Below are 18340 nucleotides of genomic sequence, written 5' to 3' on the forward strand. Positions count from 1 at the left end.
CAAGGTGATCTGAGACTTCCCCCACTATCAAGGAGCCATGATCTGGGCACTGGTGGCTCACACCTATAATCTTAGCTACTGGGGAGGCTGAGATCTAAGGATCTCAGTTCAAAGGCAGGAAAATCTGTGAGACTTCTATCTCCAGCTAATTACCAAGTAAAATGTGGGAAGTGGAGCTGTAGCTCAAGTGGTACAGTGCTAGCCCTGAGCACAAAAGCTTAGGAACAGCACCCAGGTCCTGAGTTTAGGACCCAAGACTGGCACCAAAAAAAAATGAATGAATAAATAAATAGCTATTAGAATCAGGAGAGCTCAATGCAAGCTATCTTGGGTTTGAACTTTTGTAACCATGAGGCAAATATGGGGGGAGGAGCAGGTAGAGGGGGAAAGTGACTATACCTCATTTCCCACATGTAACTCAAACACCCAAGTCTCCAGGGAAAAGGCTAGCAGGACAGAGCCACTGGGAGCCTCACCTGGAGAAGAGGCCTGGTAGATGATATCGTCTCCATCCTTCTCAGGAACCACAGTGTGGCACACAGCCAGCAAGGTGAGGAACTCCTGAATGCAAGGGGCTGTGGGCTGTAAAACAAAAGACTGAGTTAGTATGACAGTTACAATGCTGCTTGACACACATCAGACCTAGACTCAAGTTGTCCCCTCCTTAAAATCCAGGAATGGGGGAGTGGGAAGGTGGCTCAGTGGTAAGAGTGTTTTCCTTGCATGCATGAGGCCCTGGGTTTGATTCCTCAGTACCACATAAACAGGAAAAGCTGGAAGTGGCACTGTGGCTCAAGAAGTGGAGTGCTAACCTTGAGCTGAAAAGCTGAGGGACAATGCCTAGGCCCAGAGTTCAGGCCCCATAACTGACAAAAAAAAAAAAAATCCAGGAATGGGCCAGGTGCTAGTGGCTCACCCTTGTAATTCTAGCTGCTCAGGAGGCTGAGATCTGAGGATCACAGTTTGAAGCCAGCCGAAGCAGGAAAGTCCATGAGACTCTTAGCTAAAACTAACCACCCAAATCTGGAAGTATAGCTGTGGCTAGCCTTGAGCAAATAATGCTCAGGGCCAGGGTCCAGGCCCTGAATTCAAGGACCAGGAGTAGAAAAAAAAATCCAAGAATGGTCCCCAACTCCCTGTCACACAGGGTCCAGATCTTACATCAGGTGCTCAAAACCTGACACCAGCTTCCCACCTAACCCACCTCCTGCCACTGTGGTCTTCAAACAAGGCATGTCTTTTCCCCATCTCTTCACCATGGCCTTCCATCTGCTACAACAGGCTCTCCAGTTCACTGGGCCCTTGGGCTTCAGTCACTTTCCCTGAGAAGCCCATTATTCTGTGACTCGGCATGGCAAATCAGGAAACAGCCAAGCACAATCTCCTATCTTCTTGAAACTTCCATAGCTCCCAGTCCTGCTCCCATCTCACAATCCCCATGCTCCTGCACCTCACCAGCAAGATCCTGGTGGCTAAAAAGGTTACCTGCTTTCCTCACAGATGTAACCTCAGGGCATCTCAAAAAGAAGACATTCCAAAATATATTTTTTATCATCCTGTGCTGGCTTATATCCTACAACATGTCTCACTTTTGCCTGTATAATAAACACCTGAAATGCAGGACATCCATCACTCTACATATAAAAATAATAATCAAAAGTGTCCTAGATATATATTTAATCACTTTCTCCAGATAGACAGACAGACAGACAGACAGACAGACAGACAGACAGACAGACAGACAGACAGATAGATAGATAGATATTGTGTGTGAGGGAAAGAGGAGAGAGAGACAGAGAGACAGACAGAGAAAGAGAGAGAGAGAGAGAGTAGTGAGGCTTGAACCCAAGGCCTGGGTGCTGTCCCTTAGCTTTCTCATTAGAGGCTGGCATTCTACTACTTGTACTACAGATACACTTCTGGCTTCTTGCTAGTCAATTGGAAATAAGAGTCTTGTGGATTTTGCTCTCTTGGCTGGCTTCAAACTGCAACCCTCGGATCTCAGCCTCCTGGCTTAAAGATTATAGGCATGAGCTACTGGCACCATTCTATTCTTCTTAAAAAGCAAAAATTCCTGAAATTTTAAGCAGAATCTAAGAATACATCATGCCACCCAATTATTAAAGGTTTTTAAATTTTATTGACACAGGACCTATATCTTTTGTGTGTCTCGGGGTTAGGGGTATGCAAATGTGTATATGTGTGTGTTTGTGAGAACTGGGGCTTAAACTTGGCCTGGGCAATGTCCCTGAGGTTTTTTGCTCAAGGCTAACACTCCACTGCTTGAGCCACAGCTCTACTTGTGTGTGTGTGTGTGTGTGTGTGTGTGTGTGTGTGTGTGTGTGTGTGTGTGTGTGCATGTGTGCGTGTGTGCATATGCGTGTGTGTGCACCAATCCTTGGGCTTGAATTCAGGGCCTGGGAACTGTCCTTGAGCTTTTTTTTCTCAAGGCTGGCACTCTTACCCCTTGAACCACAGCTTCACTTCCAGCTTATTTTTGGTGGTTAACTGGAGATGAGAGTCTCACAGACTTTCCTACCTGGGCTGGCTTTGAATTACAATCCTCAGATCTTAGCTTCATAAGTAGCTGGAATTATAAGTGTGAGCCATTGGTTCCTGGTGATATATCTTAATTTTCATTTGCTCCAAAAACTTGAGTGAGTCACCGTCTGTGATCCACTATGTTCAATAAAGTTTGGGACTGTAGATTTGGTTAAGCACCTACACAGAGCATCATCAGAAGAAACCTCAGAAATGTTAGGAGCTTAATCTCATAATTGAGCTCTCAGAGGCTGCAAGAAACCAAATGCCAATTAACTAATTAGGCTGAGGCCATAAGTAATTAAGCTATAACAAGCTGGTTGGCTGACTAATTTGTAGCCAATGAAGTTGTTTCCTTGTCTCACCTCTGTTTCCTTATAGTCTTCCTATCTTCCTTCATCTTCCCTCCTTTTCTTCCTCCTTGTCTCTCTTCCTCTCTATCTCCTTTCTTCCTTCCTTCCTTTCCCTTACTCTCTCCCTATATCCTTCTTCCTTTCCCTACCTCCTTCACCCTCCCTTTCTTTTTGCTTTAATTCAAGAACTATGCATGTATGTATATGTATCTACATCTTAGAAGTTCTGAGTTTTTCATTGTTCACATTTAATTATGTATGTTCATTCATAACATGCTCATCAGTACACGTAATGCTTATCATTTTCACAATTCTTAAGTGTACAATTCAGTGGCATTAAATATAGTCAAAATGCTGAACCTATCACCACAACCTATACCCAAAACTTTTAAATCATCCCTTACAGAAACTCTATACCCATTAAAACATAACTCCCATCTTCATCTTCTGCTTCCCTAGAATCCCAGTAGTCTCTCCTCTTGTTTCTATGAATTTACCATTTCTGTATATTCCACATCAATGAAATCATACAGTATTTACCAATTAGTCACTAACTTTTAAATAGACACAAAATGCTAAATGCCTAGAAATGAATGTTTTCTATTTGTAACTAACAAAAAAAAATCTTCTACATTTCTGAAATTGTTTTGTATAACAAATTGCAGCCACAAAGTATTTTAGTAATGTATAGATTAAAAAAGAATTTTCCTACCCTCAAGCCTGTAATTCTAGCTACTTGGGAGGCAAAGATAAGGGAATTGCAGCTGGAGGCCAGCCTGGGGGGGCAGGGGGATTTCATTGGAGAACCTACATCTCAACCAATGGTTGAGAGCAGTGGTGGCATGTGCATCTGTCATCCCAGCAGCAGGAGAAAGCACAAGTAGAAGGACTATAGTCCAGACATAAAATGAAACCCTACTGCTGAGTGTTGGTGGCTCATGCCTATAAATGTAGCTACTCACAAGGATAATTCCAAGCCAGCCTGGGCCGGAAAATCTGTGAGATGCTTGTCTCCAACTAACCACCAAAAAGCCAGAAATGGAAGTGTTGCTGAAGTGATAGAGCACTAGTCTCGAGGAAAATAGCTCAGGGACAGTGTTCAGGCCCTGGCACCAAAAAAAAGTGAGACCTTATCTCAAAAATAACCAACCCAAAAAAGAACTAGGGGAATGGCTCAAGCGATATAGCACCTACTTAGTAAGTACACTCTTGAGTTCAGTATCTAGTACTGAAAAAAAAAATTTCTTAAAGGTTCAAACTCACGAGTCTGTGGCATAATGACTCTGAAGAGAGTTTCACTGTCTCTCTACCTTGAGCACAAAAGCTCAGGAGCAGCACCCAGGTCCTGTGTGAATGTATCACACAAACCTGAGTCTCTGGTGAGTAATGCAATCAATCAACTGCAATAATTGTCCTTTGAAATCTTCTATAGGTGATTTTCTGACTAAAAGCCAAATCTTATCCTGGCAATCAGCCCAAACAAGATTTACAACAGGACCCAGAAAGGCAGAAGTGATATCCCAGAAAGAAAAAGGGAAATCCTGCAGTATGTGGAAATCTTCCCTTGGGAAGAGAGTAAGGGTTTTCTCAGGTCAAATGCTTTAATTTTCCTCTATGACCCAAGACAATCAGGATGAAATGTGGGGCATGCATAACTGAATATCCTCAAATGACTCTTCTGTCTCCCCACCTATATTTTGGCCCCAAAAAATGAGCAAGTGGTCTAATAGACCCTGTGTTTAAAACTGCTGAAAACATCCATTGTGTAAATTAAATCCAACACCAAGTCTTCCAAAAGAAAAATACTGAGCTATATTCTTCCTTATTTATAGTGAAGGAAAACGTTAAATGTGAAAGGGCTTCATTAATGCAGTAGCATGGATGAAGAAGGTCTCAGAAGGCTTTACAGATCCAAAAAGCATAAAAATATTATACCGAGGCAAGTAAGCTTTGGCTAAAAAATAGAAAATAAATTCCCAAATCAATGATGCTGTTGTACTTTTACTGAGCTGTGAGTATACAGATTATTTAAATACCCCAACAAGTCCCGGTGGTTCAATACTCATAAAAATGTCTCCATGTCAAGAAGACAAGAGCTGCCCCTGTCTGGCCTTTCCATTAATTAACATAAGAGAAAATTTAGCTCAAGAGAATATAGTTTGTATCTAGAATGTACTCCAAAGGCTCGTGTGCTGAAAGAATGGTCCTTAAGCTGGTCCTATTGAAGGTAGTACAAACGAATGGAAAGGAAGTTAGGTCATTGGGGCTGTTACCTTTGAAGGGGATATTTGGATCCTAGCCATGTCCACTTCCTATTGCTTATTCTTAGCCATACAGAGCAGCATGTCTCCTTTGCCATGACTCCTACTATGATTTGCTACCATAGGCCCAAAGTATCAAAGCCAATCAGTCATGGACTAAAATCTCCAAAACTGTGAACCAATATAAGCATTTGCTCTTATTAAGTTGATTTCTCTCAGATATTTGTTATAGTAACAGAAAACTGATAACAGAGAAGGAGAAGATTTGGAAGAAAAGAAGGAGGTGGGCATGGACATGGAAGAGAAAGTCAGGAAGAAATGGTAGTTCAAGGCAGAAAAGAAGGCACACTCTAGTATTGCTGAGAACAAACACAGGAAGAGTAGTGAGACCCATTAAAAGTCTACTTTGCCCACTCCAGCCACACAGTGGGCCACCAGAGGATCTCCTTCCCTGATAAGGACTTACTTCTAGCCTGTGATGTCTTTGCCACACTACATCTGTTTGGTGCAAATATCATTCAGTGTGGGTGGGTGGCTACAATGCCCACATCGCAGCAGTCTCAGCAATCATGATACTCCTGAAAAAGGAAGGGACTCCTCTCCTAACACCACAAAATGACTTCCAAGTCTAATGTCTGTAATTCTAACTCCTCAGGAGACTATGACCTGTATGATCATCATAAAAGCCAGCCTGGGTAGAAAAAATCTGTGAGACTCATCTCTAATTAACTGGCAAAATGCCAGACTGCAGACAGGGCTCAAGTGGTAGAGTACAAACAGTGAGCAAGAAATCTGAGGGAGAGCCCAGGCCCTGAGTTCAAGCACCAGTACTGGCACGCACACACACACACACACACACACACACACACACACACACACACACACACACACACACACACACACACACACACACACACACACACACACACACACACACACACACACACACACACACACACACACACACATGACTGGGCATGGTACCTGCCTATAATTCTAGCTATAAAGGATTCCAAGGTAGAAGAATCAGTGAGCCCAGATTTCAGGACCAGTCTGGGCTGCATAATAAAACCCTATGCCTTACATAAATAGTAGATGGATGGATAGCTACAAAGACTTACCCATAAAAACTTATGGATGGATAACAGACATAGCATGTATTTGCTGTGTAACTCTTGTCCAGTTTTTCTATAGGATATACCAAATGCTACTTGTTATATTTTAAATTTCTTTCTTAAGGTTTCCTAGTCAGCAGTGCAGTGCACACCTGTAAACCTAGTTACTCAGGAGGCTGAGATCTAAAGATCACAGTTTGAAGCCAGCCCGGGCACAAAAGTCTGAAAGACTCTATCTCCAGAATAACAGGCAACAAGCTGGGCTGAAAGTGTGATTCAGGTGGTATAGTGCCAGTTAAACAAGCAACGTGAGTAAGCTTGAAGCCTTGAATCCAAGCTCCAGTACCCAGGGGAGGGGGGGGGGGGAGAGGATGGGGGGGAAGGGCAAAGGTTATGTAATTACTTTTCAAGACATGACCTCCTAAACTCATAACTGTAAAGAAATAGTAGGGTGATTCAGTTTACAAAGCAACAGAAATCTGAACTCTTAAAGAAATCTGTAGTAAGACTTGATCTTAAGAGTGCTGTTGTATACCTTCATCACATATTTAAATCCAGTTTTACATTAATTAATTAATGTCCAGTGTCCACCATAAAGCATTTGCTTAAGATCATTTTCCTCAAGTACTGACATCATCAAACTGAACCAACATCTCTTCCCAGGCTCTCATGCTACAACATTCAACAGACTACATAACCACTGTATAAGTAATGGGGACCACAAACTATTGCATTAACATCCTGGAAGTAAAAGAGTAGACTCACATGTTGATCTTCAATGTTCTTCAACAGCCTGGGATCATCAAAGTCACAGGAATCACTAGGTGGTGGAGGCATTCGACTGTAAGAGAAAAGAAAAGCTAATCATTCATTCAAAAGTTCCCATAAGCCATAGGTTAAATAGGATGCATAGCTTCCTTCATTTGTGGTAACTAGAATATGCTTATAAATCTATAAGTAAACAAACTGGCTAGTAAAAGACAAAAAATACATTTATACATGATAAAATATACAGGACTCTGGACATTCACACAGTGAGACCAAAAGAGGATACTCTTAGTAGAGGATCACAAAGGCTCAAAAGCTATGTGCATATGACCATTTAAAATGATATTTATTGAAATGGAAACAAAAGATTTTTATTGTTTTGGTTTTTTTCTTGTTTTTTTTTTCTCCTTTATCCCTTTGCCTCCTTTGTCCTTTTTTGTTTTCTTTACCTTTTGTCTTGTATGTAAGTTTATCTGTTTGGGGGAGGATAGGGAGAACACAGAAGTCATGGGACAAACAGTGAAGGAATGAAACAGTGATAATCACTAGATACCATGTTGAAAATAAACTAAATTTTGGAGGGGGGGTTGGAAGGAAAAACTGGGAGAAAATGAGGGAAGGGGTGACACTGTTCAAAAAGAAATGTATTCATTACCTGATTAATGTAACTGTTACCTCTCTGCACATCACAATACAGTTTAAAGAAACAAAGTTCCTGTAAAGGTAACTCAAACCTAGTAAGAATCTATGTTCAAGAAGAACCATGTTGCCAGGAATGGTGGCTTAAATATGCAATCTCACCTGCACAAGAGGCTGGGATCTGAGGATAAAGGTTTAAAGCCAGCCCAGGCGGGGCAGGAATCTTAAATGTACACTACTAGCATACTACTAAATAAAAGTAAAATCCTACATGCTGTAGGATTCTAACTACAACATTCTTGTAAAGGCTAACTATAGAGACAATAAAATAATCAAGTTTTCAAGAAGTTGGGGTTCTGGGAGTTGACTAGACAGAATAGAAAGGACTATATAATACTTCAATGATAAATAGGTATTCTACTACACGTGTCCACTCACAGAATATGCAGCACCTGTTAAGTCTTTGAAGTGTGGGGCGGGATACAGTGGCTCATGCTTATTATTCTAGCTACTTAGGAGGCAGAGATCAGAAGAGTTGGAAAAGGCTAAAAAATTAGAGAGATCCCCACTCAATGAAAAATCTGGGTATAGTGGCACATGCCTTTTATACTAGCTACAAAGGAAGTATAAGTATGAAGAACAATTCCAGGCCAACCTATGCAAAAGTTGTGAGACCCTACCTGAAAAAAGTAACTAGAGAAAAAAGGGTTGGGAGTAAGGCTCAAATGTTAGAGTGCCTGTGTAAAAAGCCAAGACCCTGGGAATAGGCAGGGTTGAAATAGATTTGGGGAGAATAATGGAAAGGGGGGGCATTGATCAAAATGCACTGTACTCAAAAACTGACATGTCGAATTGAAACCCCTTTGTACAAGTACTTCATGACAATAAAAAATCTTATTTTGGTTCAGTTTCAAAATTACTTATATAACTTACATTTACATATATAAATATTCAGGTGGGAAGTCCTAATATAAAATTCTGGAGCCTGTGTCACTAAAGCATCAAAGTATGCTAGAATCTACTTACGAAAAATCATCTGAGGATGGCTCTCGTGTCAGTTCTGGGAAGTGACTGCCAGAGAAGGAAAACAAAGGTCACAACACTTTGATCAAAGCACAAACATCCAGATAAAAACATGGGAAAGAAACTGAGAAGGATTAGATTTAATACATATACCTACATCCCTGGGACTTCCTATTAAGTTCACACTTAGAGAAATCATTCATATTTTAACTGTTAAAATTCATATTTTTTGTTTGTTTTTTTTTTGTTCCGGTCCTGGGGCCTGAACTCTGGGCCTGGGAGCTGTCCCTCAGCTCTTCAGCTCAAGACTAGCGCTCTACCACTTGAGCCACAGCGCCACTTCCGGCTTTTTTCTTTTTGCTTATGTGGTGCTGAGGAATCGAACCCAGGGCCTCATACATGCAAGGCAAGTGCTCTACCACTGAGCCACCTTCCTAGCCCCTTAAAATGCATATTTTAACTGTTCATTTTAGACCCATTCAGTCTTAAACACATTTAATAGCAACTACATATCTAAATTTCTTCTAAATACCAACAAGTCAAGATACTTGACCAACTAGCTGAAAATAAATTAATTCTGTTGGAAGCATACAAGTGAGCTTTCCAGGAATAAACACTCACCCATAGGTTACCCCAGCAATGCTGCATTTCTTAAAGTTCATGATGTTGCATGTCAGAGTTCCAGTCTTGTCAGAAAACAGATATTTTACCTAAATTTTAAAAATAAATAAAAGAAATGCACATCAAGAAGATAATAAGATGAAAATATCAATAAATGAAGTCATCCACAATTTTTATTTCTTTGAAGAAAATGTATTTATTTATTGTAAAGAACATTTACAAAGGGGTTACAGTTATATAATCAGGTAATGAGCACATTCCTTTTTGAACAGTATCACCCCTTCCCTCACTTTCTCCCAGTTTTTCCCCTCTTCTCCCCTCCCACAAATTATATAGTTCATTTTCAATATGGTGTCTAGTGGGTCTCTCTGCTGCATTTGTTCACCTTTGGTCCTACCATTTTTGTGCTCCCCCTTATCTTCCCCAAAACAGCTATGCTTACAAACAAGACAAAAGGGACAGAAAACAAAAAATAGAAACAAAGGAAAAACAACTCTTGTTTCCATTTCTTAGAGTTCATTTTGATAAATATAATTTTATATGATCATATGCACATAGCCATTGATCCTTTGTGATACTCTCCTAAGAATATCCTCCTTTGGTCTCACTGTATGAATGTCTAGAATCCTGTAAAGATGTCCTCTAAACAAATGAATACCCCAAAAAACTTAATGTTTAGACAATTCATAGATCTTTTTCTATAACTAACCCTACATACAAATTGTGTAGAAATGTGCCAAGGTACTGAGCACAGTGGCTCATGCCTATAATCTTAGCTACTCAGGAAGCTGAGATCTGAGAACAGCTGTTTGAAGCCAGCCTGGGCAGGAAAATCTGTGAGACTCTTATCTATAATTAACCACCAAAGGGTTAGAAGTAAAGCTGTAGCTTAGCTGTTAGAATGCTAGTCTTGAGGAAAAACTTGCTCTGGGACAGCAGCCAGCCTCTGAGTTCAAGCCCCAGGACCAACACAGAAGGAAGGAAGGAAGGAAGGAAGGAAGGAAGGAAGGAAGGAAGGAAGGAAGGAAGGAAGGAAGGAAGGGAGGAAGGGAGGAAGGGAGGAAGGGAGGGAGGGAGGGAGGGAGGGAGGGAGGGAGGGAAAAAGGAGAGAGAGAAAGAGAGAAAGAAATAGAGAAAAAGCAAGCAAGCAGGCAGGAGGAAGGAAGGAAGGAAGGAAGGAAGGAAGGAAGGAAGGATGGAGGGAGGGAGGGAGGGAGGGAAGGAAGGAAGGAAGGAAGGAAGGAAGGAAGGAAGGAAGGAAGGAAGGAAGGAAGGAAGGGAGAAAGAAAGGAGGAAGGAAGGATGGAGGGAGGGAAGGAAAGAAAAAAAGAAGTATCTACATAATACTTCTTCTAGCTCTCAGATGAATGAGCACTCTCACGTGCCTCTTCACAGAGGGTTGCTGAGGAAGTGGGAGGGGGAAGTAATGGTTTCTACACTGTGCAGGACAACATGAGACCAGATATGCACAGGCAGTCTGCAGGTTAGTGGATTTGTCATTGACCAACCAGGTAGGTATCTTGGAGTTAAGCTTGGAGTAATAGAGCACCTATCTCACAGGGTTGTTGGGATGCTTGAGATGTATAAAATGAATTCACAAGCTTTAACTGCAATTCATTTTTAAAAAAAAGACATAGTCTTGCACTGATGGCTCACAACTATAATCCTAAACTGCTCTGGAGGAAGACATCTGAGGATCACAGTTTGAAGCCAGCCCAGGCAAGAAAGTTCATAAGACTCTTATCTCTAATTAATTACCCAAAAGCTGAAAGTAGAGCTGTGGTTCACACAGTAGAGTGCTAGCTTTGAGCAAAAATGTTCAGGGACAGCACCTCAGCCCTGAGTTCAAGCCCCGGACCAAAATAGATAAATAAATAAAAATAATTCTTCATACCAATTTCAGTAAAAAAAAAAAAGACAATTCAGGTGAAGATAAAGGGATTGAGGAGGAGAAGAAGAGTTTGAAATATTCCAAACAAAATATTGCCTCACACTGATAGCTCAGGGCTATAATCCTACCTACACAGGAGGCTGAGATCTGAGGATCCCAGTTTGAAGCCAGCCTGGACAGTAAAGTCATTGAGACTCATCTCCAATTAACCACCCAACAGCTTCAAGTGGTTCTAGTGGTTAAAAAAAAAGCCAATGGCCAGGGTCTAGGGCCTGAGTTCAAGCCCCAGTACCAACACACACACACACACACACACACACACACACACACACACACACACACACACACACACACACACACACACACACACACACACACACACACACACACACACACACACACACACACACACAGAGAGAGAGAGTACAATCAGGGCTATGACAGGAATACATATCCTGCAAATAACTCCACATTTTTACTTTGTGGAGTTACTCAAATATCTGAGAATCTTATTCATTACTTGCTTTGTCTATTGCTTCTGATAAATACTTTAAATGGGTCCCAAATGATGTTGTTTTATATTCTTATATTGTTCTATGGTATGCTTTATGCAGGTGATGTCTGGATAGCAGCCAGGTTTCCAAAACCAAGTCTAAATTTGCACTTGCGTTTATTCATACTTTCAAATAATATATACAGGTCTTCAGATGGCATCATCACACTCATTCATAACTATTCTTGCAAAATCTCTCCATGGTTCTGCTATCATTCATCTTCCCTCCTGCTCAGGTCTCTGTTACTGAGGTTCCCAAAGAGGTTCTCACCTGCCCAAGCTCTTCATTAAGGTTTGATGTCCTTGCCATTGCAGGAGTGTCATTTCCTATGTAATACATATCTGTGTCCTGAGAGAGAAAAAGAGAGACAGAGAAAAAGACAGAAAGAGAGAGAGAGAGCTCTTTAGAAATTATATACCATTAATATTTCATTCAATTTAACACAGAAGCTAAAGACAAGTATATTAAAACCCTTTCATTTTAATAAAAATGTTAATTTTTAATTTGGGGGTGAAAAATACAGTTACTATTGGGTTAAAAATACAGCTTGTAAACAAGAAGGGGAAACATGGAAATCATTTTATATAAGATAATCATTTTATGACCTAGACTAATTCATTAGCCTGGGCTCAGTTACCTCATCCACAGGAGTGCTGTGATGATCACAATCAGATTTATATAAAAGGCTTGGTCTGGCTGGGCGCCCATTGCTCAGGCCTATAATCCTAGTTACTATAATCCTAGTCTGAGATATGAGTATCATGGTTCAAAGCTAGCCTGGGCAGGAAAGTCCATGAAACTCTTATCTCCAATAAAGTACCAAACAACAGCCAGAATTGGAGTTAGGATCTAAGTGGTAGAGTGCTAAGCTTAAGAAAAAAAAGCTCAGCAACAGAGCCCAGGCCCTGAGTTCAAGGCCTAGGACCAGGACAAGAAAAAGAAAAAAAGAGGCCTGGTCTGCAAATACTGGCTGCTTATATGAAGACTCAATGACCATGGCAGTCCCTTAAAACCCACACCTTCACTCATAAAACTAAATGCAAGTTTACTGTCACAGTGAATTTCGTGGTTCAATAAAATTCACAGGAGCACAGCTAAGAGGTCTTTTCCTTAGCACTAACGAGACTTTAAAGGTAGCCAAAGCATGGAAAGACACCCATTCCTCATGCCTATAATTCCCACCTCTCATTCTAGTTACTTGGGATGCTAAGATCTGAGAATCACAGTTTAAAGCCAACTCAGGAAGGAAGGTCCATAAGACTCTTATCTCCAATTAACCACCAAAAAGCCAGAAGTGGATCTGTGGCTCAAGTGGTAGAATGCTAACCTTGAGCAAGAAGGTTCAGGAACAGGGTCTTGGCTCTGAGTTCAAAACCCAGACAAGCACAAAAGAAAACAAAAACTTACCCAGTTTATAAAGAGGGCTTGAGTATATTTCACAACCTCAAGAGTCACCAGCAGACTGATGGGAATGAGATTGTTGTATAAGATGATGAACGTCAACAGATTGTAGCCAAAATTATCCGAGCTTGTGTCTGTGCAAGGAAACAAGAGCTCCATATAGGCTTAAGTGGTATCTCCATTTAGTTTCTTTTCACTTGGTTATTTGGGATTTTTTTAATCTAAAGGATGTTCACAACAGAGCCTCGTGCCAGTGGCTCACACCTGTAATCCTAGATACTCAGGAAGCTGAGATCTGAGAATGACAGTTGGAAGCTAGAAGTGATACTATTATCTCTAACCACCAAAAAGCCAAATGTAGATCTGTGACCCAAGTGGCAGAGTGCCAGTCTTGAGTAGAAAAAGCAAAGTAAGAGCAGTAGGCTCTGAATTCAAGACTCAGTACTGACACTAAATAAATAAATAAATAAATAAATATTCACAGCATAAACCTATCATTGGCTTGTTTAGAGGTACAAATAGTATGCACCTGCTATGTATCAGACTGCAATAGTACAAAGACTATTCAGACACAGCCCTGAAGATAGAGCTGACTGTTCCCTGGAGGTTAGAGGCGAGAAGAGGAAGCAGACACACCCTTCCTTGTGGCCATACAGTGGGATACAGTTTCTACAGGAGTGTTCATTTGACATTGTGGGAATCAAGACAGGACAATATTTAGGGAGAAAACAGAAGTCTGGGAATGGAGATTAGGAATTTGTAATGGCTTCAAACCACAGCAGAAAAGTAAGTCAAATAGTAATGGTTTGATTCACTTAGAGCTCTGGAGAGTGATTGTGATGAACAAATAAGGTGCCAGGAAAGAGTAAGGTGATCAGATACACATCAGCCAGCATTTCCAACATCCTTTCATTTTGAGGGGGGAGGGGTATGTGTATCATTTACTGGGGGTTGAACCCAGCACCTTGTGCATGGTAGCAAGTGATCTACCACTGGAGCCACGAGCTCTTATGTTCTATGTTTTGTTTTGGAGATAAAGTCTTGCTTTTGCCCTGACTAGTCTCAAACTCTCAATCCTCCTGCCTCCAACTCTCATTTCATTTTCCACTTATCAAGATTTCCACTTCTCCAGCTGGTTCCCTTTTTCTCTGACATATTACTTTGCTATCTGGTTCTCCTACCGAATTAAGGAGTTATCAGATAGGAGCTCTAAATCCCAACCATTGTGAATACATTTATTTAGACATAAATATCAGTCTGACAATAAAATTACATAGTAATAAGTTTCAATTTTCTGATTTTGCACTCCAGCCCCAATGCATCATGCCACTGCATACAGTGTCAAAGAATAAAACACAACTGAGGTAAAACCTAAAACCCAAAGTGCAAGAAACCTAGAATGACCCAAAGCCAAGAATCTCGAGAGAGGTCTATCAAAGAATCTCCACTCCTGAATAAAAAAACATTCAGCCACATGGATGGCTCATACCAGTAACACTAGCTAAGATCTAAGGATTTCGGTTTAAAGTCAGCTTGGGCAGAAAATTCTGTGAGACTCTTATCTCCAATTAATCAGCAAAAGGCCAAACTGGAGGTATGGCTTAAATGGTAGAGCACCAGTCATGAGCAAAAATGTGTAGCAAAAGGGCTAGGCCCTGAATTCAAAACACACAACAATTTGGCCAAACAAAAATAATCAAAAAGAGATGAGAAAGAACAGAATCTGATAGGAATTGAAGTCAATGATCCAACAATGTTGGGAGGATGGTGAAATTCAAGTGTTCATTCCCACAAAGCCTGTTATACCATAATGGTATTAGTGCTGTCTGCTTACCCCAACTATGATGCTGCAGAATGAATAATACATGAACCATGCTATCAGTTTTCACCTGTAAAGCATGATCCAGATCCAAATCCAAATTGTAAGAACCCAGACGCAATTAACAAGCAAAAAAGGCAGAAATGAAGTTGTGGTTCAAGCAGTAGAGCATTTGTCTTGAGCAAACAAGCTCAGGAACAGCCTGGAGCTCAAGTCCCCTGACTGGCACCAAAAGATGCATTTTGGAGTTCACTATACAGATTTATATATATATTACACAGGTACTTTGTATTAATATTTATATATAAAATAAATACACACAAAAGAGTGAGGAGACAATGAAGATATTTGAAGCAAAGCAATACCAGCTGGTAAATCATTCACAGGGACAAATGAATAGCAAACAAACAGATTAATAACAAAATGACCCCATAAACACTTTTTTCCTTTTGCTTCTTTTTTGTCTTTTTTCTTTTAGTACTAGAGATCAAACCCAGGACGTTACACTTGCTAAGCAAGCACTTTGCCACTGAGCTACATCCCAGCTCTCTTTTATTGGTTATAAAAGCCAATAATTATAGCCCTGTACTGTTGGGATGATAATATAGATGTGCAATGTATGACAATAATAGCACAAACAAAAGAGGAAATGCAAGTTTACTGGAGTCATGTGTTTGTCCTTTACTAGAATTAACTTAGGGTTCACTCAAAGTAGAATTCTCATGTTATAATCCCTAAAGTAACCATACACACACACCAAAAAAAACTAAAGAAAATATCTAAAAAACCATCATTTAAGCAAAAAGTACTCCTCAAACGTGTTCATTTTCCCTTCATCTCATGATTCCTCACCTGTCATTTCTTGAAAACTTGGTGTTTTATACAGCATTACAAATGGAAGTATAAAATTGTCACAGTCACCAATCACATATCATATGTAGACTGATCTTTTATGGGTAGCTTTGTCCTACTTCAACAAGCAACAACCCACCCCAACACTTACCCATCTTCTGGATATACCAGTTCTTGCCATCATGAGACCCATTCCAGTACAGGGCTCCCACAGAGCTCACCAAGGCCATGACCAAGAGGATGCCAAACAATACCAGGATCTGCACGTTGGTTACTTTCTCAACATTTGATCTTTTGAGAGGTGCTTTGGTAGAATTCTGTGGAAGACAATTAAAAGTCAATAAGGGTCACAGAACAGACTAAGGGGCAATGGGTAAGGAGAAAAGGAAGGAAGACAAAGGAATTTCACAAAGAAAAAAATAAAAGAGCATTTCTCTTCCAAATAATCAGTAAAATTAAATGTATATTGGGCTCTAGACTTTCTACAGTTTAAAGAACACATTTTAACTTTACATGATTCATTCAGTACGTCTCGTTATTACATCTTAGCCTAACATTTGCCATATTTATTATAGAATACAAAAGTCACCAAAGAAAACCAGAAGAATGTTCATTTGAGAGAAACTTGAAGATCCTATGCAATAAAAGCTAAAAAGACCTTCAAAGAAATAACTCAGCTCTAGACCAAATATAAGAAATACTTTTTCCTCCAATAGCCCACTTAAAGGAAAAAAAGACATAATAAGACATACATATCAATAATATAAAACAGAACCAGGCATAAGTGGCTCATACCTGTAATCCTAGTTACTCATGAGGCTAAGATCTTAGGATGATAGTTTGAAGCCAGACTAAGAAGGAAAGTCTGTAAGACTGTTATTCCAAATTAACCGGCAAAAAGTCAGAAATAGTGCTGTGGCTTAGCCTTGAGCAAAGATGTTAAGGGACAACACCCAAGCCTTGAGCTCAAACCCCAGTAAAGTTACACACAAACACAAATAATAATAATAATAATAATAATAATAATAATAATAATGTAAATTAGATATAGGTATGTGTTTAAAATAAATGGACAGACAAAAGGTTCCCCTTGGAAGAGTGTGAAGAAGAAATGAGCAGGAACAGTCAGGAAGGACCTCATGAAAAAGAGAGAGCTGGCTGCAATGCTTGGTAAGAAATGTACGCATTATCCTGCCTATGTAATTGTAACTCCTCTGTACAGTATGTTCACAAATAAAATTAAATTAAATTAAAAAAAAAGAAAAAGAGAGAGCTGAGTCAAAAGCAGTAGATCATAGGCAGGAAGGTAACACATAAAAAACAGAACAGCATCATTCCTGGTGGGGAAATCAGCCTAACTAGAATGGACCATAGTGTTGAGGAAGGGAAAGAAAAAGTCCTCTAGACTCTACATGAAAATTCATTAGCAAAGCCCATCTTATAATCAATCAAAGTTGACTGGAACAATTCATGCATATGTGGTCTTGGGTCAAGAACCAGAAGACTTTCTCCAAGACTATCTTGTAAAAAGTAAAGATAATCTTATCACAGCTAATAAGCATTCACTAAATGCACAGGCAGGAAAAAATTACAACCTCCCCCCCATTTCAATGACCCCATTAGTTACTGACTTCTGATCTCTTCCAGTGGTTGAATTCCAGCCTGTAAAAGGGTTAGGAAAATTTATCTTTCTTCCAACAGAACAGAAACCACAGCTGACACCAATGGTTCATGCCTATAATCCTAGATACTCAGGAGATGGACATTTGAGGATCAAAGATCAAAGCCAGCCACGCAGGAAAGTCTATGAGACTCTTATCTCCAATGAACTACCAAAAAGCTAGGAGTTCAGCTATGGCTCAAGTGGTAGAGCACCAGCTTTAAGTGAAAAAACTAAGGGAGACTTTGAGAACTTGAGTTTAAATCTCAGTAACAGCAAAAAAATAAAGTAAGGAATAAATAAAATCAGAAATCACCCCAAAACTTCAAGCTTTAACACATTAACTTTGTGGAAAGTCAAGCTCCATCTACTCATTCCCTTCCCTTGACCATTTATTTCTACCTTTTACAATGAGTTTTTAATGTTAAATTCTTACTAGAGTTGTAAATTCATTAAAAAAAACTCTTTTTACAATTGAAGTTGTAAAAAGAAACAGGTCAAACAAAACATCCAATTTTTGAGAAAGCTGAAATCAGATCTAATATATTACACATTTTGTTACTACTTGAGGAAGCAGAGAGCAGAATGCTAGTTAGAACAAGAGCTGTGGAGTTTACCTACCTGGATCTGAATCCTACCTCTATCTTTTTCTAGTTTGCTAATCTGGGGTTACTTAGACATCATGCCTCAGTTTTTTATAAAATAACAAAAATGTTACTACTCTCCTCATACTTAGAAATAAATGACTTAATATGTGTGAATTACTTACAACAATGCATGATATAGTACAGTTCATATCTGCTATAATTAATGTGATAGCTTGTCTTCACACTAAATCAACT

General features: G+C 39.9%; 1 protein-coding gene across 1 annotated transcript in view; it reads right to left on the reverse strand.

Annotated features, from left to right (window-relative positions):
- Positions 1 to 18340, reverse strand: part of Atp8a2 (ATPase phospholipid transporting 8A2) — a 466480-nt gene that overhangs the window by 350705 nt on the left and 97435 nt on the right. The window contains exons 11-17 of the mRNA XM_070003097.1: positions 15990 to 16155; positions 13174 to 13301; positions 12037 to 12114; positions 9322 to 9410; positions 8704 to 8748; positions 7036 to 7111; positions 477 to 582 (exon numbers count right to left, since the gene is read on the reverse strand). Coding sequence (XP_069859198.1) covers positions 477 to 582; positions 7036 to 7111; positions 8704 to 8748; positions 9322 to 9410; positions 12037 to 12114; positions 13174 to 13301; positions 15990 to 16155 — 688 coding nt within the window. The remainder of the gene's footprint in view (positions 1 to 476; positions 583 to 7035; positions 7112 to 8703; positions 8749 to 9321; positions 9411 to 12036; positions 12115 to 13173; positions 13302 to 15989; positions 16156 to 18340) is intronic.

Source organism: Dipodomys merriami, unplaced genomic scaffold (genome assembly GCF_024711535.1).
Source record: "Dipodomys merriami isolate MVZ:Mamm:240054 unplaced genomic scaffold, mDipMer1.0.p SCAF_6, whole genome shotgun sequence".
Taxonomy (NCBI): Eukaryota; Metazoa; Chordata; class Mammalia; order Rodentia; family Heteromyidae; genus Dipodomys; species Dipodomys merriami.